The sequence below is a fragment of the Anabrus simplex genome, chromosome 11, assembly GCF_040414725.1.
Source record: "Anabrus simplex isolate iqAnaSimp1 chromosome 11, ASM4041472v1, whole genome shotgun sequence".
NCBI classification, from domain to species: Eukaryota; Metazoa; Arthropoda; class Insecta; order Orthoptera; family Tettigoniidae; genus Anabrus; species Anabrus simplex.
The window spans coordinates 111,510,251-111,535,731 of record NC_090275.1 but is presented as its reverse complement, the minus strand read 5'-3'; the positions used below and the strand labels follow the sequence as shown (position 1 = coordinate 111,535,731).

The following is a 25,481-nucleotide window of genomic DNA, read 5'->3' as shown; positions in this document are numbered from 1 at the left end:
ATCTTCTGGGCTATTATGCCGTGGTCCACTCCTCTCGCTTCTTCCAGACGTTTCAACTACTGCTGCGGTAGTCATCTTCTGTGGCGTCATGAAGATACGCTATCCTGTATCCCGCTGGCGACTGCGAAAGTTGTTTGGGAAGCAGCTGTATTTATATGTAAGTGTGCGGCCTCCAATTGGTTTGCGCCGTGCAATCCGACATCTGATTGGGTATCTGAAAGCACGACCTTGGATTGGGTCGGGCCGAGCAGCCTGACGTTTGGTTGGGTCTCTGAGCACACGACCTCTGATTGGTTTGCGCCATGCAGTATATCACCAGGTTGAATATATGAGGGCATGAATTCTGATTGGGTCGCTCCGAGCAGTCCGTCTTCTGATTGGATTGGATCTCAGACCCAATCGGAGGTCGTGCACTCCAAGATCCATATCATCTATATCATCTGATGGCCAGGCAGGCATCAATTTTTGGTAGTGAGACAGGATTTCTCATAGTGCATTGGCACTGCCGGTGGCTACAATTAGCCTACACAGTGGCCTCCACAGTATGCACTAGCCAGCGTCTTGGTAGGTGTGCTAGGTACCAACTGATGAGCCCAGCCTAGCACACGGGGGCGAAAAGCTGGCAACCAGGAATGAGTTAGCTGGAAAATTTATAATGTCCAATAACGGACCTGTGTTTTTCCACAATTTCTACAACAGAAGAGAAATTTTTTCAATCTCTTCGGCACATAGAATTTATAACAGGACGGTACAAGCTCTTAGGGAATGTATTCATTTTACTCGTAAAGAACTGGCCCTTAATGATGAATGGCTTTTATCACTACATTTGACGACAGGCAACTCGATGCACTGGGTGACCGGGACCAAATTGGCAGGATTACTTACAGCACCATGGAACATCAGGAGGAGAAGGATACGCTGCGGCAGAAGAAAAAGTACGAACGTGTAAGTGGCAATATGAGGACGAGGAATCCGATCCACAGAGTGGATCCTGCCCGGACAGTCGTTAATTTATCTAACCATTGTTTAACAGAAGATGAAACTACTGTGCTTGCAAAAGGAGGCAATTCTGCTGTTACAGCGACGGCCATTCCAATAGAAGATATCATTTCCAACATAGAATCAGGAATACGTCAGTTGCCACCAGAGGTTTCCGAGGAAATATGTCACGACTGTTCCAAGATACTCTGCAAGGCCAAGTTACTAAAACATAGTCTTAACAAGAAGGAGGGGCTTGCGCTAAAGAATTTAAAAGCCGACGAAATTATTACCATATTAACAGCTGACAAAGGTAATGCTACTGTTATCTTGAACACCGTGGATTATGAACGTAAGATCAAAGAACTTCTTGATCCTTTGATCTACAAGAAATTTCTTCGCGATCCGACTGAGTATCCTGCGCAAGACCAATACTTTGATCAAGAAATCTTCTATTTCAGGAGAAAAGAAGCTGAAGAAATCAGAAGCCTTATGTCCAAGACTATATGGTCTTCCTAAGATCCATAAGTCAGACGTTCCTCTTCGCCCCATTGTTAGTACCATTGGCTCTCCTACTTATGAAGTCGCGAAATATTTAAGCAATTTACTGCAACCTTACGTAGGGACTAAGGAATCACACATCAGAGACTCGGCCCATTTCATAAACAGATTGCGACACTTGCGAGTACAACCAGGGGATATACTCGTTAGTTTTGACGTCTCGCTGTTCACCATGGTACCAATCAAGGATACTCTAGAACATATTCAACATCTCTTTTCAGAGGAAACAATAGTTTTATTTGAACATGTACTTATGATGACATTTTTCCAATGGAAACATGAATTTTATGAACAGACAGGCGGTGTTGCCATGGGAAGCCCACTTAGCCATGTTATTGCTAATTTTTATATGGAGTTCTTTGAAGAGGAAGCCCTGCAGACTGCTGTAAATAAACCCAGGTGTTGGTTCCGCTATGTGGATGACACTTTTGTGATATGCGGACATGGAGAGGAGGCACTTGACGGCTTTCTTACACATCTGAACAGTATTCATCCTCGTATACAGTTCACTGTGGAGAAGGAAAAGGATGGGGAATTAGCTTTCCTGGACGTGCTGGTGAAGAGGAAGAATGATGGATCCCTAGGGCATCAAGTATACCGAAAACCAACACACACAGACCGATACTTAAACAAAAATTCCAGTCGCCATCCTGGCCAGAAGCGCGCCATGATGAAGACCTTGGTAGATTGGGCCCTTCGTGTCTGTGAACCAGAGTACATCGAGAAGGAAGTATGGCATCTTGATCTAGCCTTACAAACCAATGGCCACACGGTACAAGAGGTCAGGAGAGCACTCCACCCCAGAAGACAGCCAGCGAATAGTAAGCGAGAAGAACCCAGGAAGAAAGGTATCGCTTATTTGCCGTATATACGGGATGTCACGGATCGTATTGGAAGGATCCTTGAACGTCACAATGTTAAAACCATTTTTCAGCCGACCCGACAGCTACAAAACATGTTACGTTCTGCCCAAGATCCACGTGACCCTCTAACATCTACTGGGGTCTATAGGATACCGTGCGGCTGTGGAGCTGTTTGTGTTGTCACGACTGGCAGAAGTGTCAATTCTCGCCTGACGGAGCACAAAAGGAACTGTCGCTTGGGGCAATACGACAAATCAGCAGTAGCGGAGCATGCACCGCTTGACAGAAAGCATGAGATCCGTTACGAGGATACTGACATACTGGCCACAACATCCCACTTTCACTTTCTACAGGGAAGCAATCGAAATACATAAACATCCGGATAACTTTAATAGAAAGGAGGAAGGACTGAAACTCAGCAAGGCCTGGTACACCCCTTTATATAACGTACGGCCGAAGTTTACTCAGATCAGGGACATTACAGTCAACCAACCAGAGGATCCATTGCTCCGCACGACCCAATCGGAGGTTGTGCACTCCGAGATCCAATCATATGACAGACTGCTCGGAGCGACCCAGTCAGAATTCATGCCCTCATATATTCAACCTGGTGACATACTGCACGGCGTGAACCAATCAGAGGTCGTGTACTCAGAGACCCAAAGCCTTCATACTTTAATGAATGAACATTTGTTTTTAAATTTAACAAATGGCAATTATAGTAAGTATACTTTGAAAATTGACAGAATATTACAAACACCGCTATTAAAAAAGCCTTCATGTTGGTGCATCCCCTCATTCTTCACAAGATAATGAACGTCGCCCATTGTCCCCTCTACAGTGTGCGGATTTCGGCTCGTCAGCTGGAAGCCGACTTCATGCTCATGATTACCATTTAAATGTCCATAATTAAGTGATCTACTTTTCACAAATTGATTAAACAATTCATGGCTGGTGAATTGAGAACGTATACACCACGTTTCTAATCGAGTCATATGTACAGTAAAGAACAAAACAACCGAGCAAGTTGGTCTTGCGTTGAGAGTCGCGCAGCTGTTAGCTTGCCTTCGGGAGATAGTGGGTTCGATTATCACCATCAGCAGCTCTAAAGACAGTTTTACATGGTTTCCCATTTTCACACCAGGCAAATGCTGGGACTGTACCTTATTTACCGACATGACTGATACCTTTCTAATCTTAGCCATTCCCTATCCTTCCCTCGCTGAAAACCTTCTGATGTGTTAGTGCGACGTTAAACAAGTAGGAAAAATAAAGGAACAAAATGAAGCCTACCAAATTTCTATTTCAATTCTAAATAATGAAAAATGACACATTCTTTTAAATCATTTGTATTCATCGAAAATGGAGGTTATCACCATAATATTCACTTATAGCAGTAATTTGCTAAAGAAAACTGACCTTAATGGTTTTCAGTTATTTCACAATGCCACACCAAAAGAGAAGGAAACACCTTGGTGGAATGACCGAGTGAAGACAGCAGTAAAATATAGAAATATACTGAAAAGAAAATTAGACCTCAAAAAACAGAAAACAGATGATAGACGAAATGAATTAGAAATTGAACATCTAGCACAGGAATACCGGAAAAAGAAACTGGCTGTAAAAAGACTGATCCAGAAAGAAAAGGAAAAGTACTGGGATAACTTTACTACAAGGCTAGAGGAAGACTGTCAAGGAAGTAGGAAACTACTATACAAAATAGTAAACAGTAAAAGAAATGAAAATATAAACATCCTTGCACTGGAAACAGATGATGGTAGCTTAATACAAACAGAGGAAGGGATCAGGGATGAAATGAAGAAGTACTTCAACAAGCTGTTAAATGGAGATGGGGGCAACACCACCACCAATGATTGTAGTGTAGATGAAGCCAAAAACAACCAATACCCATTAACATGGCTTGAGGTAGAAACATAACTAAAGAGCATGCGAAATGGGAAGTCCCCAGGCTTTGATGATCTCAGCTTAGACATGATAAAGGCAGCTGGAATACCAGGCTTGAATTGGCTATATAGAGTGTTATCGGTGATTTGGGAAAGTAAGAAAATTCCAGAAGATTGGAGTAAAGGAGTCATCATTCCACTGTTCAGAAAGGGCAACCGACGGAATTGTGGAAATTACAGAGGCATCACGCTGTTGTCACACTCACTGAAGCTGCTGGAAAAGATCATAGAAACAAGACTTAGGAAGATAGTGGAACCTTTGCTTGAGGAAGAACAACACGGGTTCAGGAAAGTTCGAAGTACTGTAGATCATATCTTTGCAGTAAAGATGCTGACAGAAAAGTACTGGGAATACGGAAGAAATCTTGTGATTGCATTTGTGGACATTGAAAAAGCATATAATAGTGTTCCTCGAAACAAGATATGGGAATGTCTGGAAGACGTAAAGGTGCCAAAGTACTTAATTGACAAAGTCAAGATGCTATACCAGAAGTGCTACAGTTGTGTCCAGATAGGCAACCGATGATCAAAATGGTTTGAAACAAAGAGAGGTGTCCAACAAAGAAGTGCTCTGTCACCACTCCTGTTCGTAATAGTAATGGACAAGGTCATCAAATCTATCAAGAAAATGGACAGTGAACCAAACGCCCTGGTATTTGCTGATGATGTGCTTTTATGGGGAGAGACAGAAGCTGAAGTTCAGAAGAAAATGAATGGAACAACACATTCAAAAATTTTGGACTGAAGATGAGCAAAACAAAGACAGTGGAAATGACCATCAACAGGGAAGGAACAAGCTCAAATATATTTCTGGAAGCACAATATCGAAAGACAACACTGTTAGGCAGGAAATACTCAGCAGGACACAGAAAGCATCGAACTTCTACAGTCAAGTCAGAAATCTCCTCTGGGACTGCAAAATACCACAGAAAGCGAAAACAATCATGAACCACACTTACTTCATACCAATCCTCATGTACGGTTTAGAGACATGTACCCTACTGAACAAAGACTTCAGTAGAATCCAAGCAACTGAAATGAGATTCATTAGTACCATGAACCAAACAACCAGAAAGGACAAGATCAGAAATGAAGTGAATAGGAAAGTAGCTGGTATCGAGGTTCCTATTATCAGTGTCATAAAGAAACGCAGACTTCAGTGGTATGGGCACATAATGAGAATGAACAGGGAAAGACCTGCCAGAAAATATTTCGACCTTAATCTCGTAGGAAGAAGCCAACAGGGAAGACCAAGAAAACGTTGGATAGAGACTGTAAGATCAGATGTGGAGGAGAGAGGATACAAATGGGAGGATGTACTGGATCAGAAGATGTATGAAGACAGAAGGAGATGGCGAGCGCTTGTACACCACACCTGGGAAACTGGAGTTGGGAAATGATGATGATGATGATGATGAGACAATGCAAAGAAAAGTGAAAAGAAACACCGTAAAAATTATGCTTATTATTTCCATCACGTATATTGTGGTTGCAATATTTTGATGTGTCTGTGTCATACAGAAATATGTCCAAATACGGTAACCGTATTTTATTATTTTGTTTTCCCTCCAACTTTTTCATGTTACCCGCATTTATGGTTTTCCCTCATCCATCGTAATTTTTCCCCTCTCCCTTGAAAAACGATGCATCAAAGTTTTACTGTACCAGATTTTGCATTTATAAAATTAAAAAAAAAAAAAAAAGTAATTTGAATGTTATTGTATGTTTCACTGCAACAGGGAATTGTATATATTATGACAAATTACACAAGATTGATGATGATGCATGTTGTATAATGGGGCCTAACATATATTGGTCCAAATTACACATGTGTGGACTTCTTCACAGATACAATTTCGTGGAAGAGTTACGGAAGGTAGATGATTAACTTTTGGGAAGAAGCAGTGTTTTTATTTAACATAAGGAAGGAAGTTCAGTTGAGATGGTTGTCCCGTAGGGCTACAGTCAGTATCAATAATCCATGTAGAGCTTCAACTTGTTTCATCTTGACATCTTGAAGAATGGCATCAGCAAATTTCTTATACTTTACTTGCTGGAGCACGATTTCTTTATTGGTATGAATCAAAACTTCTTCAAGCAAATGAAGTGGGAAAAATATCTTGGAAGCATCCGCTGGTTCTGTGACACCACTTATATTTGTTATGAGACCTGGCCTGACATGAAGAGTAAATTTTTTGCATCATTTTTCCATTTAAAGGTGCCCTCTCACTAGTTTTCCACTTAAAACATAATGTGCACATTCTGGTAAGTCAGAGAAAAGTTTGGTCAGGTAAAGTCAGGGAAATAGAGAAAAAACTGGAATGTCAGGGAAATCTTCCCCAATGATGGATTTGAGGGGATATTTTTAGGCTCTAGTCTGCTGTAACCCAGGCTGTTGTAGCATTCAGGTATTTTGTTACAAGAAGTGCACAACAAGTCTACAATTTTTGTTGTGCCCTTGTGCCATTTCCTTCAACCATTTTTATGTTATTCTCTTTTATTTCAGTTCTAGGATGCTTGTTTGAAACTCATGACAATGGCTAACAAAGCAGTGTATCCTAAACTGATTGGTTGGTTGCATATAGTGGTAAATGATGCAACTTCAGCATAATGAGTGTTGTAAATCATTCAAACCTAGTAATATAGGTGAACAAGCAGTCACTTCTTATGCTAAAGTACCTTCTCATTTAAAATATATGAAAGCTATGTCTTCACAGCCAACAATTTCTTTCTCCACTTGATGCACAGCCAAGATTTAGCACTACATCCACAGCTGCAAAGGAATTAGCAGTGGCAGGAACAAGTCAAAAGAGTTGAAAGACTTCCAGTTTGAATGAGGATTATGTTACATCAGCTGAAGCCATATGGGCTCTCCAGGTTGTCGCTGGAAAGGTGTCCCTCATCTCCCAATGAAACCTCTGTAGCATTCAAAACAGTGTTTCTAGTGAGTAAAATTACTATGGGAAAACTAAGGCTTCCTATGTTATAAATCATAGATTAGCCGCGTATTTTAAAGAAAGTTTGCAAAATGACTTAAAAAAGTGTTCTCACTACACTGTTTGTTTTGATGAATTGTTAAACAAATTTGTACTTGTGAATAAGGTTTTGGAATGTAAACCTTCATTTGCAAGTTCTAAACCTGAAGGGAAAATCTCTTTTTGATATAGGCATATGCAGTTTGCATGCAGTGAATGGAACCATGAAAACTGGGATCTTCAAAATTGACTGGGACCTTTATCCATTTTTCATGTCTCTGTACAGTCTTTTTAAAGATAGCCCTGCTCGACGTGTTAAATATACAGACGTAACAGCAAGCACCACATTCCCTTACAAGTTCACTGCAAGAAGATGGTTGGAAAATGGACGCTGTCTTGATCAAGCTCTTAAAAATATATGATCACGTTGACAAATCTGTGAAAGAGTACACTGAAAAGAAACTTCAATGCCTTGGAGTAGCTGTGAAGAATCCACTATTTAAGGCAAAATTAAGTGCTTCTAGAAGTATTTTGTCAGATGTTAAACCTTTCTTCAGAAGACTTCGAAGTCAGAAACATATGGTGCCTTATATTGCTTGAAGAACTTATGAAAAACATAATGATGAGATTTGTTAAGTCTGAAAAGATAGCTGAAGCAAGTACTTCCAAAAAGTAATAAATTTAGATTTACAAGATAGTGCCAATCTGCTTTCAGTAGAAAAAATAGGTATTGGTTATGCTGCCAAGAGCCTACTCAAACAAGTGTTATGAAAAGGAAAAGTTACTTTTAAGAATGAGCTCAAAAATCTCTCTTGATCACCATGTTAGAAAAACTCAGAGGGAAAAATCCTCTAAAATCACATTTAGCAAGGGGTCTCACTGCCCTAGACCCTAAAATGATATTTCTCAAATCCAGTTTGGCAATAATAATTTCGTGTGGCTTTTTCTAGCCAAGTGCAGCCCTTGTAAGGCAGACACTCCGACGAGGGTGGATGGCATCTGCCATGTGTAGGTAACTGCGTGTTATTGTGGTAGAGGATAGTGTTATGTGTGGTGTGTGAGTTGCAGGGATGTTGGGGACAGCACAAACACCCAGCCCCCGAGCCATTGGAATTAACCAATGAAGGTTAAAATCCCCGACCCGGCCGGGAATTGAACCTGTGACCCTCTGAACCGAAGGCCAGTATGCTGACCATTCAGCCAACGAGTCGGACAGTTTGGCAATGAAAAGGATTGATGTTATTCGTGAAAACTTGCACAATCATACAAGGATATGTGATGAAAGTGCTGAAAAGGCCAAACGACAGTTCTGTCTGATAACCAAAGAAGCTCAGAACAATGCAGGAATTAACAAAAAAATTAATGACTTCATTTCTAAAAGAACAGATGACTTGGGGATTGGATGAATTTTACTACAATCTCGTAGGAGAAGATGAGATCTCTGGTCTGTAATGAAACTTTGTTTCATTTTATCCCATGGTAATGCATTTGCTGAGACAGGCTTTTCTGTCAATAAACATTTACTAGTCAAAAATCTTCTGAAAGAATCCCTTGTGACCTAGAGAATTATTTTTGATAGTGAGAAACACATTGGTGGTTTGAGGAATGTTGGCATCATTAGAAGTGTGCTGACATTGATCCAAGCTTCAAGAAAATAAAAAAAGAAAAGCAATCAGAAGAGGAAAAGAAGAAAATGGAGAAAAGGAAAATTTGAATTACAATTAAGAGATTTGGAGATAAAACAGAAAAAGTTAAAAATTGAAAGAGAAAAGCAGGATGCTGAAATTGAAAGGAAGAAAATAGTTCTTGAAAACATTTTAAAAAAGTAACGTTTTGGATAAGTGCAAACTTTTCTTTTTCATTCCTAGCTTTTCTGACTGATTTGTCTTCAAATTTGAAAACTGTTTTGAATATAGACCTAAACTAATTGGAATTTATTATATTCACCTACATTAGAAACACAAGCTTTTGATCTCAAGAGTGCTTTAAATTGACATAATATAGTATTAGATTGCTGTGGCAAAATAATTTTATTTTCATATTTGAATTACTCTATTAATAAGTCATTTCTACTTTGTGCCTTGGAAATTATAAGATAAAGGTATATGTTACATGTTACCATTAAAATATTTGTTTATATGTAAAGTGCCATCAATGTAATTGTTTTTCTATAAATAATTGAAGAAAAGGAAGTGGAGAGAGAATTAGGCCAGCTATGGGGATGGTGGAGGCTGGAATTTTTCTTTTTGTTCCTTGTGAAATGTGGTGTTCGGCGAATTAACTTGTCACTCGGTTTTCGTGAGTCAGGAAAATTTTTCTTAATAGGTCAAGGAAAGTCAGGGTAACTTGAGAGAACATTTCTGTGGACACTATGTTAAAACCATTCTTTCCAGTGATTTCTTCTGTATCTTGTAATTTAATTATGTATGGTTTTCCTCTACTATCTCCAATTGGACACTCTCCTTCCACTCCAGTATCAGTGTTTCTTTCAGCTGATAGATTGCAACTACTTTTATGTGTAGATCTTGTGTTTTCTCCCCTATTTCTGCAGATAATTTGACTTTATGCAAAAAATTCATTTTGACTGTTTTCCTGATCACTTTCATTTTTATCTTGCTTTCTCCCTCTCCTCCTTTTAATTTAATTCTCTCCGCTGGTCAGTATCTCTTCCCCCTCTTCTTCATCGTCGCTGTCATTGCCCATTTCTAGACTTCCCATCGTACACTTCAGAAGCTTTCTTGGTCTTCCTCTTTGTTTCCGCTTACTTTCCATTTCATAAGCAGTAAACTTCATAATGATCTCAATTGAAGAGCAATTACAAATGTGAAAGCAAAACCTAAGAAATTTCCACCTATTCAGTATTCATTTATTGTGACAATAATGACATAGATTCGGGACTGGTTTTGGTCTCTCTAGAGACAATCTTTAGTCCAAATTATTATGTTAAAAACAGGTCATGACATACACTACAATAACAACATTTATTTTATTATTGTTTATCATGATTTTATTGTATGTCGTGATTTGTTTTTAACATAATTTTGGCTGAAGATGGTCTCTAGAGAGACCGAAACTAGTTCCGAATCTATGTCTTTATTGTTACAATAAGTGCATATTGAATAAGTGGAAACTTTTTAGCTATCGATTTTACATTTGTTCTTTCCATTTCATAAAGGCATACCCATATACTCTCTTCTGCGTATTCTGAATCAGAAGTATCAAGAATGTATTCTGGGTTGTTATTGCTGTCCTGTCCATCCTTGTGACCAAAATCTGCTTGGTGTAAATAATTTTCTCCTTAATCGTCAGGTAAAAGCAAATCCAAAATATAATCCTCTGCAAGTGTCTGATGGTTCATTATTTTAATTTTTCACCAAAAGAACAAAAGACCAAATCCGTGTTACAGAAATATAACCCAATGTCGGTAAGATAGGCTTCATGCAGAGAATGTGAAATAGTAAAGGAACTCACCGACTGCATATCACTGCTGATTTCTGTAAGAATTCCTTTACCTCCCATAACTAGCATTCATTAAATTACAAAGAAGTGATTAATTACAAAAATATATTGTGGCAAACTTACCCCAAGCAGCGGCCTTCTCATAGTAGCTGCGGAACCACAACTGACCCGGGGCAGCATGCCTGGAATGAGACGGAGCCTAACGGCTCACAGGATAGAGGGGAGGGAAGTATCTGTCCTTGACTCGTACAATTTGTAAGTGCTAGTGCTCTAGTGTTAAATTCATTTGCTAAAGGATGCCACACAGACGAAAACATTTACTAACATATTTATTCATATCTTTCTACGTATTGAATGGTGGAAAATACATCATATTCCATTTAAAGCAATAATTATTTTATTATTCAAATTTAATATGGAACCAACATGGTATTCATCAATTTTATGTAAGAGAAATTCAAACAAGTTCAAGTGCCTTTGTTTATCTCACATGACAGAAAAGTTTCTCCATTACTAGCTTGATAAAAGACTGTAAATTTCACCTGCATTGTTTAACAACGAAATAGAGTAGATGTAAATGCCCAAATGTAACCTTCCAGTGCTGATGCCAAGTCTTTCAGACCTGAAGCTTGTGTGTTCCTTGACTGCACTCAGAGGAGTGGGCTTTGAAACATGTTTTGTGGTCTAACTTCCTGTTTCAGCATCTAGTGTGTCTGTGAACATGTGCATGGTGTATGTTTACTGTAAGCTGAGATTTTAGCAGTGTGGGGCCAGTATTGATGTAACTGCAAGCGTGATTGTGGTTTGTGCTCTCTTGCACATCCTAAGCTGTAAATTTCTTTGAACAGGATAGTTTTCTGTATGACTCTGCTGAATGACTAGGAACTGCTGTTTTAATTCATAACTCACACTTAATTTTCAAACTGTGGCTTACAACCAAGGAAAAAGGTGATTACAAGCTTTACTCGAGGACATTATAACTGATAATAAGGAGAAACCATTTGACAATAATACAGACAAAGATAAAAGAAATCACCTAATTGAATTTTGCACTGATCAAAATTTAGTCCTTGCTAATACTTGGTTCAAACACCACGATTGACAACTGTATACATGGATGAAACCTGGAGACCCAGGAAGGTATCAAATAGACTCCATTGTACTTATGCAGAGATTCAGAAATCAGGTGTCCAATTGCAAGACATTCCCAGGAGCGGATGTGGACTCGACCACAACTTGGTGGTCATGAAATGTCATCTGAAGTTGAAGAAACTGAAAGGAGGAATGCAAGAAGACGGGATCTGGATAACTTGAAAGGAAAGGGTATGAGGGATTGTTTCAAGGAACATGTTGCACAAGGACTAAATGAAAAGGCTGAAGGAAACACAGCAGTTGAAGAGTGGACAGTCTTGAAGAATGAGATCTGCAGGGTTGCTGAAGAACGGTAAGATCAAGTAAGAATCCGTGAATAACTTGAGAGATATTAGACCTGAGTAACAAACAAAAAAAATACAAGAATGCAAATAAATGTGGAGGGCTGGAAAGAATACAGGCAATTAAAAAATGAAGTCAATAGAAAGTGCAGGACAGCTAAGGAGGAATGGCTGGAAGAGAAGTGCCAGATGTTAAAGGTTGTATCATTGTAGGAATGGTAGATGCTCCATACAGGAAAATCAAAGAGTCCTTGGATGAAAAGAAAACTAGGTGTATGAATATTAAGAGCTCAGATGGAAAACCACTTCTACAAGACAAGGCAGAAAGATTGCAAGTATATATTAAACAATTGTATCAAGGGAAAGTAGTGGATGCTAATGTTCTGGAACAAGAAGAGGCTTGCTGGTGAGATGGAGAGACCCAATTCGGGGTCAGAATTTGACAGAGCTTTTAGAGACCTAAATAGCAGCAAAACACCTGGAATTGATGATATACAGTACCCTCAGAATTCCTGACTGCCTTAGGAGAAACCAGTGTAGAGAGGTTATTCCATTTGGTGTATAAGATGTATGATACAGGAGAAGTGCCACCTGATTTTAGACAGAATATTGTTATACCTATTCCTAACAAAGCAGGTAATGACAATTGGAAACTACCACCATACCATTAGTTTAGTATCTCACACTTGCAAAATGTAAACGTGTATTATTTACGGAAGTATGGAAAAAAAAAAGAAAGTCAGAGCCGACTTGGGAGAAGATCAGTTTGGCTTCAAGGAGAAATGTAAGAACACATGAAGCAATGCTGACTTTACGGCTAATCCTAGGAGTTTGAAATAAGAAGGACAAGCCCATGTACATGGCATTCATAGATCTAGAAAGTGCATTTGATAATCTTGATTGGGCGCCAGCACTGGAAGGTTAAAAGTTACGTACTTAAGACATAACATTAAAATAACCATGTCTCTTAACCAGAAGGGAAATTTTTTTTTTAAGGGCCATTTCCTACATTCTAACCTACCAGCCTTGGAACAGTCCTCCTGTCTCTCACAACAGTCACACTGTGAATGACGTACGTACAGTCACCAGATGTCAGCAAGGGAATATGACCAGTGGCAGTGATACCAACTTTATTGTTCAAGTGAGCTACACTAGGTGACAGAAGCAAAATGCAAAAGATGTGTAAGTTCAGGGTAGGGCAAAATTGCATACCCCAAAAACAATCTTCTGCACTTGTAAACTGAAAGAAATGAAACCAAAAGGATCCAGAAATTAACAGAATTTTGAAGACCTGAAAAACTGCAGTAACTGTTACCAGTACACCTTAAAGGATGGAAATGTCTTCCAGAATGATTGTGTTTTACTTCCTGACAGTTGAAGAGTTCTCAGTAAGTTGCATGAGAGCACATCATTATGTGCAGTACCAGAAAATTGACTGGCTCATTGAAAGAGTGGTAAAGAAACATGGCAGCTGTGGCATCTCGTAATGGAACCCTTCAAAAGTACCTGTGCAGACTTAGGACCCTTCATGGGAAAAACTATAAGGATTACATAATAAATTATGGTTAACATTGATGGATGGTCCTAACCATCTCCAAATAATCCTGATCCTCCTTTCCATCTGACATCCTCCAGTATAGGAATTTATTTCCTGCCTGACATGGTAACATATTTTTGAAATCAACTATCCTGCAGTATAATCATTAAGAACTTTTCATCAAATGCCAAAAAAAAAAAAAAGATGCCAAAAATTGAAAACAGTTGTCGGTTACAATGTATGAACAGGTCTTATTACATAGCTAACTTGTTATTAAGTTGAAGATCGAACTGTATGCACTTGGAGTAACTTTTCTAAAATAGCTCCGTTTGAGAATTTCAGCTGCACAGGAGAAATTTTTGTACTGTGTACATTGCTTACATGATTATTATACAATGAAGAATGTTATTAATTTTAGTTAAAATAGTGCAACTTTTGGTCATATTTATTGTTTCAGTCTACAACATCAATTTGGCAGCATTTTTATGTTCAAGGAATGTCATATGTACAGTACAATTACACAGTCCTTTACAATATGAGGAGGGAAGTACTGGTCAGCATTCCTAATAGGTCACAAAAAAGCCAGAAATAATGTCCATATCAAATAGATTTTGCATGATCCTTTTTTTTTATTTTTTACAATTGGCTTTACTTGGCATCGACACAGATAGGTCTTATGATGACAATGGGATGGGAAAGACCCACGAGTGGGAAGGAAGCGGTTGTGGCCTTTATTACGATACAGCCCCACCATTTGTCTGGTATTAAAATGGGAAACCATGGAAGACCATCTTCAGGGCTGCTGACAGTGGCGATCGAGCCCACTGCCTCCTGGATGCAAGCTCCCAGCTGCACGCCCTTAACTGCACGGCCTAATCACTCTGTGCATGATGTACATTTAAATGTATGTTCCCATGTGACTCTTTAATACATAGAACATTTATCACAAAACGTGTAGATCATGTATGCGGTCAACATAAATGACTTTGTTTGTTCCAGGAAGAGACTGATGACAAGCCAGCTGCAGATGTGGTTGTCAAAGAAAATGAAAAGTAAGTGATTACTTGTTTGTCCCTGTGTTGTCTATCACCACAAGGATAGTGACTGAATTAAAAACTAAACATTTTAGAGTGATGAAAACACACATGATTTAGGTTTGCCAGATTTCCATACGACAAATAAGGAACACTTGTTCTTTACCTGATAGCATGAAAACAAAAACACTGCAGCAGTTTAATGAAATAAAGAAGAGACCAAGGAGACTAATACAGTAAATAATAATGTATAAATGTAAAATATTTACTACCAAGAGAGAGAGAGAGAAAATCCACTCAAATAAGTCCCCTTATAAGAGGGAAACCACATGGATTCAGCCTCCTGATGAATCTAAGAAGACAATAAAAATTAATAATTAATTTTCATAGGCCCTGAAAGAATGTTAATACTATATTCATTATTTTTGGGCAGCTATCACTGGATGGACTCTATTTATTTCAGTGGCAATTACTTTAAGTTAAAGTAGTACACTACCAGTGACACTATTCTCACGGATGTGACGTAAAGAGGACAGGCTTTGTTACTAGTGTAACTCAGTTAAATTTTGGACAAAGACGTGTATGGTAGGTAGTATCGGGGAAAATACTTACCAATGTACAACAAGTAGCAACATAGGAATAGTTCATGGAAAATGTGGAGAAAAATAACCCATACAATTCCCAAAACAATGAAAATAAGAAATAGAAAGAAGATAAGGGATGCTTAAGTATTGGGAAAAATTATGATCTTTCAAAGAAGTAACAGACCAACACTAATATTTAAATGAAAATTTAAAAATGCAGAGGATACAATCATAAGTGTTTAAGTGAGTGTGCATGTGTGTGTCCACCCTTGTTTTCTCTACAGGGTCAGGTATGAAGTGGGACAAATCTTTGTAGCAAGTTTTTATAATCGCATGCTGTTCGTGATGTCAACCTCATCTTAGGTGGTAATGAGATAAAATGAATGACATGATATATTTTAGTAATAAGGGAGATTGGGGACGATGACCTTCGATGTTAGGCTCCCTTTAAACAACAAGCATCATCATCATCATAAGGGGGAAGGTGACAGTGAAATAATAAAAGTAAGTATTGTAAAAATTAATTAAGATGGAATCACATGAAATAAAAAGATGGCTGTTGAAAACTACACAGAAGAACCTCCTATTACATGGGTAGAAACACAAGCAGTTCTTAAGATCCCACGAGAGAAATCCCCAGGAATTGATGAAGTCAGCATTGACATGATTAAAGCAGGAAGAGTCCAGGTATGGTGTACCAACTGGTGTTCAACCAGGACAACAAAACAAGTGACAGCACAATGTTGCAAGCACATAGTGTCAATTGCCAGCACAACCAGCCTAGAGACCATCCCAATGTGAAATTATGCCTTGGTCTTGACATAAGCACAAGGGAACAGGACAGGGAAGCGATGGAAATCTGAGAAAACCAAGGTCAAATGACTGCAACAGAGGAGTAAATAAAGTAAATAAGGATAGAACAATACTTGAAAGAACACCAGTAATTAAACTCACAAAATTTATTGAGGAAAATCTGTAAAATCTGATGGGTATACAAAATAAGTTAGAAATAAACATAAAAAAAATTCTTCATAAATAAACATTTGAATAATTGAATTGAAATGCATTTCATAAACAAAAATTGAAAGAATCATCAAAATTATTCTCCAGAATGCTTTTAAAATCGTGAGGATGCTTTTTGGAGTAATTCTCTGAAGTTCATTACAATATCTTCTAGAAATTGGTACCATCACAAAAATTTAAAGTCTTTAACAGATATTCTCAGTTAAAATATTCTTTACTTAAAAGAAAACTTGAAAATTAGGAAGATTATATCTTTGAAAATATTTATATTTTTTACTATTTGCTTTACGTCTCACCGACACAGATAGGTCTTACGATGACGATGGTATAGGAAGGGCCTAGGAATGGGAAGGAAGTTGCTGTGGCTTTAATTAAGTGGTATGAAAATTGGAAACCACAGAAAACCATCTTCAGGGCTGCCGGCAGTCGGTTTCAAACCCACTATCTCCCAGATGCAAGCTTACAGCTGCACGGCCTAACCACATGGCCATCTCGCCTAGTCTCTCTGAAAATAATACTCAAAACCACTTAAGTTACAGTTCGTAATGAACATCCTTTATACATCTTATATACCTATTTTTCCTTTTGACAACCAAACTCCAGTTCATAAATGCAAGACCTTACCTTGAGAACTCTCATATACTGCAATAAATTATTTGTAGGGGGACCCCCTTATAGAAGACAAATTTCTAATAGAAAATTGAAGTATATAGTTCAATTAATACCCATTTTTAAAAAAGAAATTCGAAAATTTCAGCGACAGGACCTGTGCGTATAAAAGCACCGAATAATCCCGGACCATCATATGCTGTTTCTGAAGATTCAGAATAGGAAGTTCCAGTGTCTGCTACAGTAGCAAGAAGACGCACAAAGGTAATGTGCCGGGGTGGAGGAGGGGATATGGCACACGGCAATGATGATGCTTCTCAGATCAGTGTTGATCATTTGAGTAACAGTGATGCTGAAAATACTGTCGCATATACAAGTGGGAATGCAAACGACAGTAGTGTTTACCGGAATGTAACTTTTCATTATAGTGAGCCTCCTAGACTAAGTTATTCATCAGGTCAGGAAACTAGAGGACCGCAGTTACCTTCTAGCTGCATCACTCCACTTCAGATTTTGTTATCTTTCACTCCTGCACTGATAACTTTTGTGCAGACCTGTAAGTAACTCACTAGACTCATGTTTATGTGATATAATAATCATAATATTATAAGTATCGTTACTAATAAAAGATCTGAGTTTAATCTGACTAGGTAAAAATGTGCAAAATTAATTTGGACCAGACTGTTATAACACGTGACAGAAATTTGGACTGCAAAGGGTTAAATTCCACATTTCAAGATATTCATCGTGAGGAAAAGGCCGAACACATCACTTTCAAAACAATGACTTTTAAGTATATGCCAACCAAGCGTCAATCCAACAATGCTTCCTCGAAGGCAATTACAGACTGCCAAATAGTGTTACATCTATCCTATCTTATTTAGCGTTGCGAGGTGACGCCACCCATCAGCAATAGGAAGGGATGGCAGTTACGAGAAAACAAACAAGTCCATAACATTTAGGGAAATAAAACCCCAAAGAGATTAAATATGCCACTTCAGTTCTCTTTAGAAATTAAATATCTTTGTTACTCAAGAAACCCTAAAAGTAGTATTCACAAGTAAATGTGTATCGTGACCCAAGCAGCTAATAAGAATATTGCTTAAGGTCATACATCCACATAGGTTAAGGTGTATACAATAAAGAGTTTCAAATTTTAATAATAAAATTATGGGAACCTTCTCTTTACTTAGAACAATATTTACGTGCCCCTACACAGTGTGCAAGGCAATGCAAGTTGACAACAGGAACCACAGTTTTAAGTATTTGTTTTGAAAATTTACTTAAATAAGGCAGTAGGTCAGTTTGAGAATTTCGAAGGGAAACACTGTTAATACCTCCTCAAAAATTATTTCCACTGATGAACCACAATTTTCAAGTAAATCAGTTCATTACAAAAGTGGTAAGGATGTGTACAGTTCAGTGAATAATAGGTAGCTGCTGTCCGATATCTTGGAGTTCCAATACACAGCATGAGGCGAGTTGTTTTGTCTGGGAAAAGTCTTAAAAATGTAAGTGGGTGAGCCCTTACCGACATCGCATCCCAGGAATAATCTACTTAGGCTCACTTTGTAATAATGCACAAACCTCACAGATTGAATACTTGAGTACTAGGTAATTAAAGCTTATGTTAATAAACATCACTTGAGTCACATATAAAACAAATTAAAAATTAATTTTACACCACCACATTCAAAATTTGTTAATAGATGTTAAAAACTGAGGCTCCAAAGCTGTTTGAAGTTCACTATGGTGGTCGATAATCATTCCGTTTAACCAACATGGCTAGACAGAGAGTAGCCCACAACACGACCATCCTAGAAGAGAGTCGAGTAGCAACGCACAGAACACGGAGATGCTTGCCCGCAGGCAGTACTTATAAACAAGTGAGGATCATGCAGTGCTGTCAAAGAACAGCAAATATAGCAATTACATGTTTATCTTTCAGTCCAAGATGGAGGTACACTAGTTAACGAATACAGGCAAATGCTCTGTCACAGTCAATGGTGTATAATTATGATCATACATTTAGATATGAAAAAAATTCTCACATATAGAATGCCACAGTTAGTAATAAATGTCCCATAATCATACTGCCACACAGGGTGTACATTGGCTACATAGGGTGTTCAGTGTAGTTTGGAAGGATGACAAAATACCTGCTGATTGGAGCAAGGGTCTCATTATCCCCCTGTTTAAGAATAGAAATGACCAAAAATGCTGCAACTACCAGGGAATACCACTCCTTTCTCATGGGCTTATTCTTGAGAAGCCAGCCCCGTGGTGCAGGAGTAATGTGCCTGTCTCTTACCCAGGGACCTCGGATTCAATTCCCAGCTAGGTCAGGGATTTTGACCTGGATGTGAGGGCTGGTTCAAAGTCCACTCATCCCACGTGAATACACTTGAGGAGCTATCTGACGGTGAAATAGCGGCCTCGGTTAAGAAAGCCAAGAATAACGGCCGAGCGGATTCATCTTGCGATTCTCATGACACCTCACAATCTGCAATCCTTCGGGCTGAACAGCGGTCACTTGGTAGGCCAAGGCCCTTTGGGGCTGTCGCGCCATGGGTTTTAGTTATTCTTGAGAAAATCTTAGAGAGCAGATTGCGAGTCATCTGAGAGCCATAGTGTAAGGGGAGCAATATGGCTTCAGGCCTAATAGGTCTGTAACAGACCTAATCTTCAGTGTCCTTATGTTAATGGAGAAATATTCGAGAAAGGCAAAGATTTATTCATGGTTTTCCTTGATATTGAGAAGGCATATGACAGCATTGCAAGAGAGAAGATTATGGAAATGCTTGAGAAAAAGGAATGTGCCAGAGAGACTGGTGAGGAAAGTTCAGATGCTGTATGAGCACTGTACCAAGTGTGTGTGATTGGGTGACGGACATTCATCCTGGTTCCAGACCGAAAGTGGAGCCCAGCAAGGCAGTGCACTATCTGGATATGCTGGCCCGATAATGAAGAACATCAAGAAAACCTCTGATGAACTAAATGCAATGGCTTTCACGGATGTTATGATCTTGGAAAAAACTGAGGAAGAAGTACATTTGAGACTCAATGAATAGAAGGTTAAGTTCCAGGAATTCAGTCTCACTGTAAACGAACCCGAAACAGTTATGATGACAATAGACAGAGAAGGATGATCAATGAACATCATGATAGGAAACCATCCTCTGGAAAGTGTGGAAATCTTTACATACCTGGGCAGTGTAATTTCTTGGGACACACTAGCCACAGAGGTTTTAGAAGAGCTCTGACTTTTTCCAGCAAGTAAGAGCACTCCTCTGGGATCCTGAAGTACCAACAAAATCAAAGCTGGTGATGTTGAATCAGTACTTCATACCGATCTTAACCTATGGTATAGAAACCTGAACCCTCACTAGGAGGAATCATAAAAACCAGACAAGTTATGGAATGACATGTATAGAAAGGAAGCTGGGATTGAGACATTGTTAAATCAAGTCAGCATATCCAGATTGAGATGGTTCTGGCATATAATGAAGATGGAGCCAACAAGGACAGCGTATGTTAACTTGGAGAGACATGTGGCAGGAGAACGGATGGTGGAAAAACCAAGAACCCACTGCATGGACATCGTAAAACGGACCTTGCAGATTGGGGAAGGATATTGGAGGATGCCATTCTGCCGCCTTACCGACTATCAGCAGCAGAAGTTAAACATAGGCAAGAAAATTAAAGGCAACAGCAAAAATAGTTCATTAACATCAAACACTTACCGCTACTTTAATTAAATCCATCAGTTACCCAGAGACCATGAACCCAAAATAACCCCTGGTATGGCAATAAGTTGTTTTAACACTACCAAAGAAAACAAGAGGTTCATTGAGAACAAGGTACATATTATTTTATTCAATAAATAAGAGTTAAAAGGGAGACATAATTAGTATAAAATTAAAGAAATGAACGCCCTCGAGATGAAACTATAAACTACTTAAAATCAAAATAGTGATGTATAAATTTTAAGTGTTCGGCCGAACAAAAAGGGAAAAAAAAAGAAATAATAGATTTTCTATATTTTTAAACACCTCCAAGAAATTGAGCATTTAGTAACCTGTTTTACAATCCACCAGAAACCATTTCTTTGCTTAAGATATTTTCTTCCATAGTTTCAAGCAATTTAATTTTCTTTCATTATTATTATTATACTTGAACAGCACCAACAATCATCACAGAGATTCCACCAGAATTCAGTATGTATCTTACTGCCGGAAAACATAATCATACCACCAACAGGAGGGCAGAATTAAACCAACCCCAGCAAAATAATGAAGGGAAATAAGAAGGAAAAGGCAAGGAAAACAAGTTAATACACCACCGAGATGTAGGGACACCCAACCCATGTAATAAAAATCAAACGCAAAGAGCGTGAGCCACCCCATAATAATAATAATAATAATAATCATCAACCCAACCAGTTGCTATGGTAACGTAAACGCGCCATGAGTCCATAGCGACCACCACTATCAAAACAAGTACAACAATGGTACATACACAGGAGGAATAATGAAAAATGAACACTACAAGATAAAATTAATTAACCAGAATTAGAATGTGGCAGAAAAACATTTCACTGAAATTCAGGTGAAACCTCTTGTGCTCTATAATTTATAAACAGAGTAGCTACCTTTCCAATTATGCATACCATAAAGGTTAGGTAAGTTTAAACCAATTTGCCTTTTTGAAACAAGAAGAAATGCGAAATCATAATACTTATTTGGAAGTAACCTTCGTAAAATTCACTACGCTCACTTTTCAGAAACAATTAAGCGATATTATCAAGATAAATAAAGGAACCCGATTTAATGAATACCCTAACTAAAATCAAAAGAATGCGAAGATGGACCCTTTTAGAAGTTCACACACCCAAAATCTTCAGACGCAAAGTTTTGTACATCATCTTCCATAGAATCCAGAGGCCAAAAGGATTAGAATTGTGAAGAGACTTACATGTTGGTTCAAGCTGCAGAAACACGTTACCATGGTCTACTCATGTAGAGGCACTAGTACTTTACCATATCCAGAAGAAAAGTAAATAAATAAGAGGATGTTCTGTTTGAAAAAGATTAAGAAGATTTCCGAGGGCAAGCCCTCACACAAATAACAACTATCCAGGCTCCATATCATAGATAGGAACCATATCCCGGAGCACAGCAAACACACGTCCTTCCTTCATCTTACACAAGGCACAACTCATGGCGGCACACCAATAATCAGCATGGCCCCACCGAGCAGAAAGAGAAAGTAATAGACTCGCCCTCAAGAAGACACTACAACTTAGTGCATGTAATTGTACCGACCAAGTTTAAGGATTCCAAGAGAAAACATTAAAGCAATATAACTTCATGGTTACAATGATGAAGATGGTATCAAATAAATAATGTGGGCAAGGCCACGTAGAAAGTACTAGTTGAATACAAGACGGAAATAATTTCCGAATGACACCAATTTCTATAGCATGAATGCAGGTTTGAAAAATGGTTGGGGAGAGCTAAAACTCATCACCAACGTGACACCATTAACAATGGAAAGTATCTCAATTAGTGGGGAAGAGGCTCACCAAGATTACCTGGGAAACTGGAACGGTAAAATGATGATATTGCTGATGATGAAATAAAATGAAAATAATTTAAGAAAAACGGTCAAATCAAAACATTACATTTAAGTCCTTTCTCATGAGAACGTAACCTCAATGGGAGATCATGAACCACCATTCTTCATTTTGGTTTGCATAAAATTGGGATTTGGGAAAAATCACTGAAGTATGAAGCTAAATCACTAGAGGTGTTACTTTCCCCTAATGAGCAATAAAACAATCATGTTTATAGGTTAGGATGGTTTTATTTTCACGTATTTAAATGTTTTGTGTTGTTGAGGAGTGAATTTAACAACACAAGTTTTGTGAATAACACCACAAACATGACAATCTGAAAAATAACAACATTTTTATAAAGTTTTCCCACGTCGCTCAAAACATTCTTTTCCACAGCTGATATTCAAATTTGTTTGTTGTAAATTCAAGAATGGTTGATTGTTTAGTTTCATGAGTGGCAACCAATACTACAGTATATTTTTCATAGTCTTCTTACTAAAAAGATGTTGGTCAAAATGATTATATCGATGGATAACTATAGGAAACATCGATAGTAACGCTGTGGGTAGTGGTGAACAGCCGTTACATCGTGCTGTGAATCATTTGGCCAAAATGTAATGTGTATGTTATTCAAATAGAGAATTATGTTTACCTGCTGTTACATCAGTATTTGTTTGAATATAATTCATAGCAGAGAATTCTATATAATTAAATAGAAAGACACAAATTGTGTGTTATCATTGAAGCTAGTGTGTTATTTGCATGAATAGGTTAGTGGTCATGTGTTCATTGTGGTAGTTCCAAACTTGGCAGTAAGCAAAAAGCAGATAAGTAAATTTTGCATGCAGTTACTGCTTTATACTGGTGTGTCTACAATCAACTATGTGGATAACAGTGTTTGTTACCAGACGTTGGAAATTTGGTTTTAAAAATGCCAAAGACAGCAGTTTCTGCCCTGGACAGACTTACAGAATACAATAATAAGGGTTTATATATTTTATTTATTCATTTAAAATGTGTTTCGAAACGCTGCTTTGAGGTGAATGTAAAATACAAATGTGACTTCCTTTTAAGCGTTTTCTCATCATTTCATGGGCATGTTTAATGGTTTACCTGGTATTTGTTTTCATTTATTTAATGTTTTATTAATTTTATTTGACTCAAAATGCAGTTAATGTACAAACCTGATGGCTTTCCAAATTTTTACATTTTTCCAGAGAAACAGAAAACACCACCTTTTGAATTTTTAATCAACAGATCTTTGAAAAAAACATTTTCTAACACCATCAGAATCATATAATTTAACAAATCACAAAACAAGTTAAAAATCCCAAAACTACAGGTATATCTTCAGTCACCACAAGACAAGATAGCAGCCATGTCCGTTCATAATATGGATCCAGCAAACAATGGGTCATGACATCACAAAGGCATGCAATGTTGAAACCAAAGAAAGCTGGGCAACAATTACATGACCCAACAGTAGAAAGATGCAACAGATTCACAGCTCACCCTAATATTTTATAAATTTAATGATATTAGTGGATGTTTTAAAAAAGCATGCTTTATATTATTATAATTATTAATGGAATAGCTTAGCTGAATGAATAAAATATTACAGTAGCATTCTTGTAGATGGTTACCAAACATAATTAAAAGGCAAAAAGATTATAAAGTAAGATGCACCACACGAGGAAAAGAATAATATAAATACTGAGGTTAATATTCAAAACCAGGGAAATGCTGTGATTGTACTTAAATTAAGACCATAGCTGCTACCTTCCCAGTTCTAGCCCTTTCCCATCCTTGCATTGCTGAAAACCTTTGATGTCTTAATGGAACATTAAACCACCGGAAATAAAATTTAAAAACAAATGCCTGACAAAAAATGTTAAGCACCTAGAGGGAGAGGCCCGATATTATCCCATTTCGTTATACATGCATACCATTGAGTGTGAGTAAATGATTAGATTTACAAGGATCTCTAATGTGTAGAATGCCCACCAGAGTGCATTTGTTATGGCGCTGTCCTGTTGTTGATAAGTTGATACCAGTCAGCTGATGAGAATCGTACAGTTAAGCAAGACGTGCAGAGAGGACTGCGTACAGTATAAAGTACCTGTGATGCCTCTCAGATGTGTTAGACAGGCTATCCACCAATTGACAGCATTTGACAGAGGCTGTATTGTGAGACTTCACGAGGCTGGTTGGTCGTATCGTGCAATGGCTAGGCATGTGGGCCATTCAGCTGTCACTGTGGCCCAATTTTAGACTCAATGGGTTCAGTAACAGACTACGTTTTCTTCCCTTTTACATATGGAAATGCACAAAACAATTCCTGTCCTTAAGACAATGCAAGTAGACTTTGCATGTTATGCAGAGAATGCGGCTTTTTTCGTTGCAGCCAGGATTTCGGTATCTTTGCTCGTCTTTAACATCCATGGCTAGAGGAAGATGACCGGCAAACCTAGAAACAGATTGATTGTGTAACTAAATATGATTATTTATGACAGTTTCCCCTATGTGTTCTAGATTAATGTAGATTTAGTTAAATCTGTTGTTGTTGTTGTTATGTTGTTATGGAGACCTAATGTCCACATATGTGGACAAAATAATTTGCATGCACATACAATCGACACCAAATAAAAACAATAATACATTTCTGCATTATTCGTCAGTTCGGATCTTTGATTGCCAGAAACTAACTGAAAAAGTTTATCAGACAAGCCCGTAAATGAAGCGTTAACAAGCATTTACCTGTAAGTCGGCTGTCCTGTGATGTATCCATGTCTTCACTTCCTGCCAACTTGCTGAGTGCTACCAAGGAGGTTATAGAAAGTTGAA

The 25,481-nt window shown here is 38.1% G+C and overlaps 1 protein-coding gene across 5 annotated transcripts in view; it reads left to right on the top strand.

The window, feature by feature from the left end:
- Nucleotides 1-25,481, top strand: part of LOC136883569 (zinc finger protein OZF) — a 110,108-nt gene that overhangs the window by 68,817 nt on the left and 15,810 nt on the right. For all 5 annotated transcript variants that reach the window (XM_067155957.2, XM_067155958.2, XM_067155956.2 and 2 more), the window contains one exon: nt 14,770-14,822. In XM_067155957.2, coding sequence (XP_067012058.2) covers nt 14,770-14,822 — 53 coding nt within the window. The remainder of the gene's footprint in view (nt 1-14,769; nt 14,823-25,481) is intronic.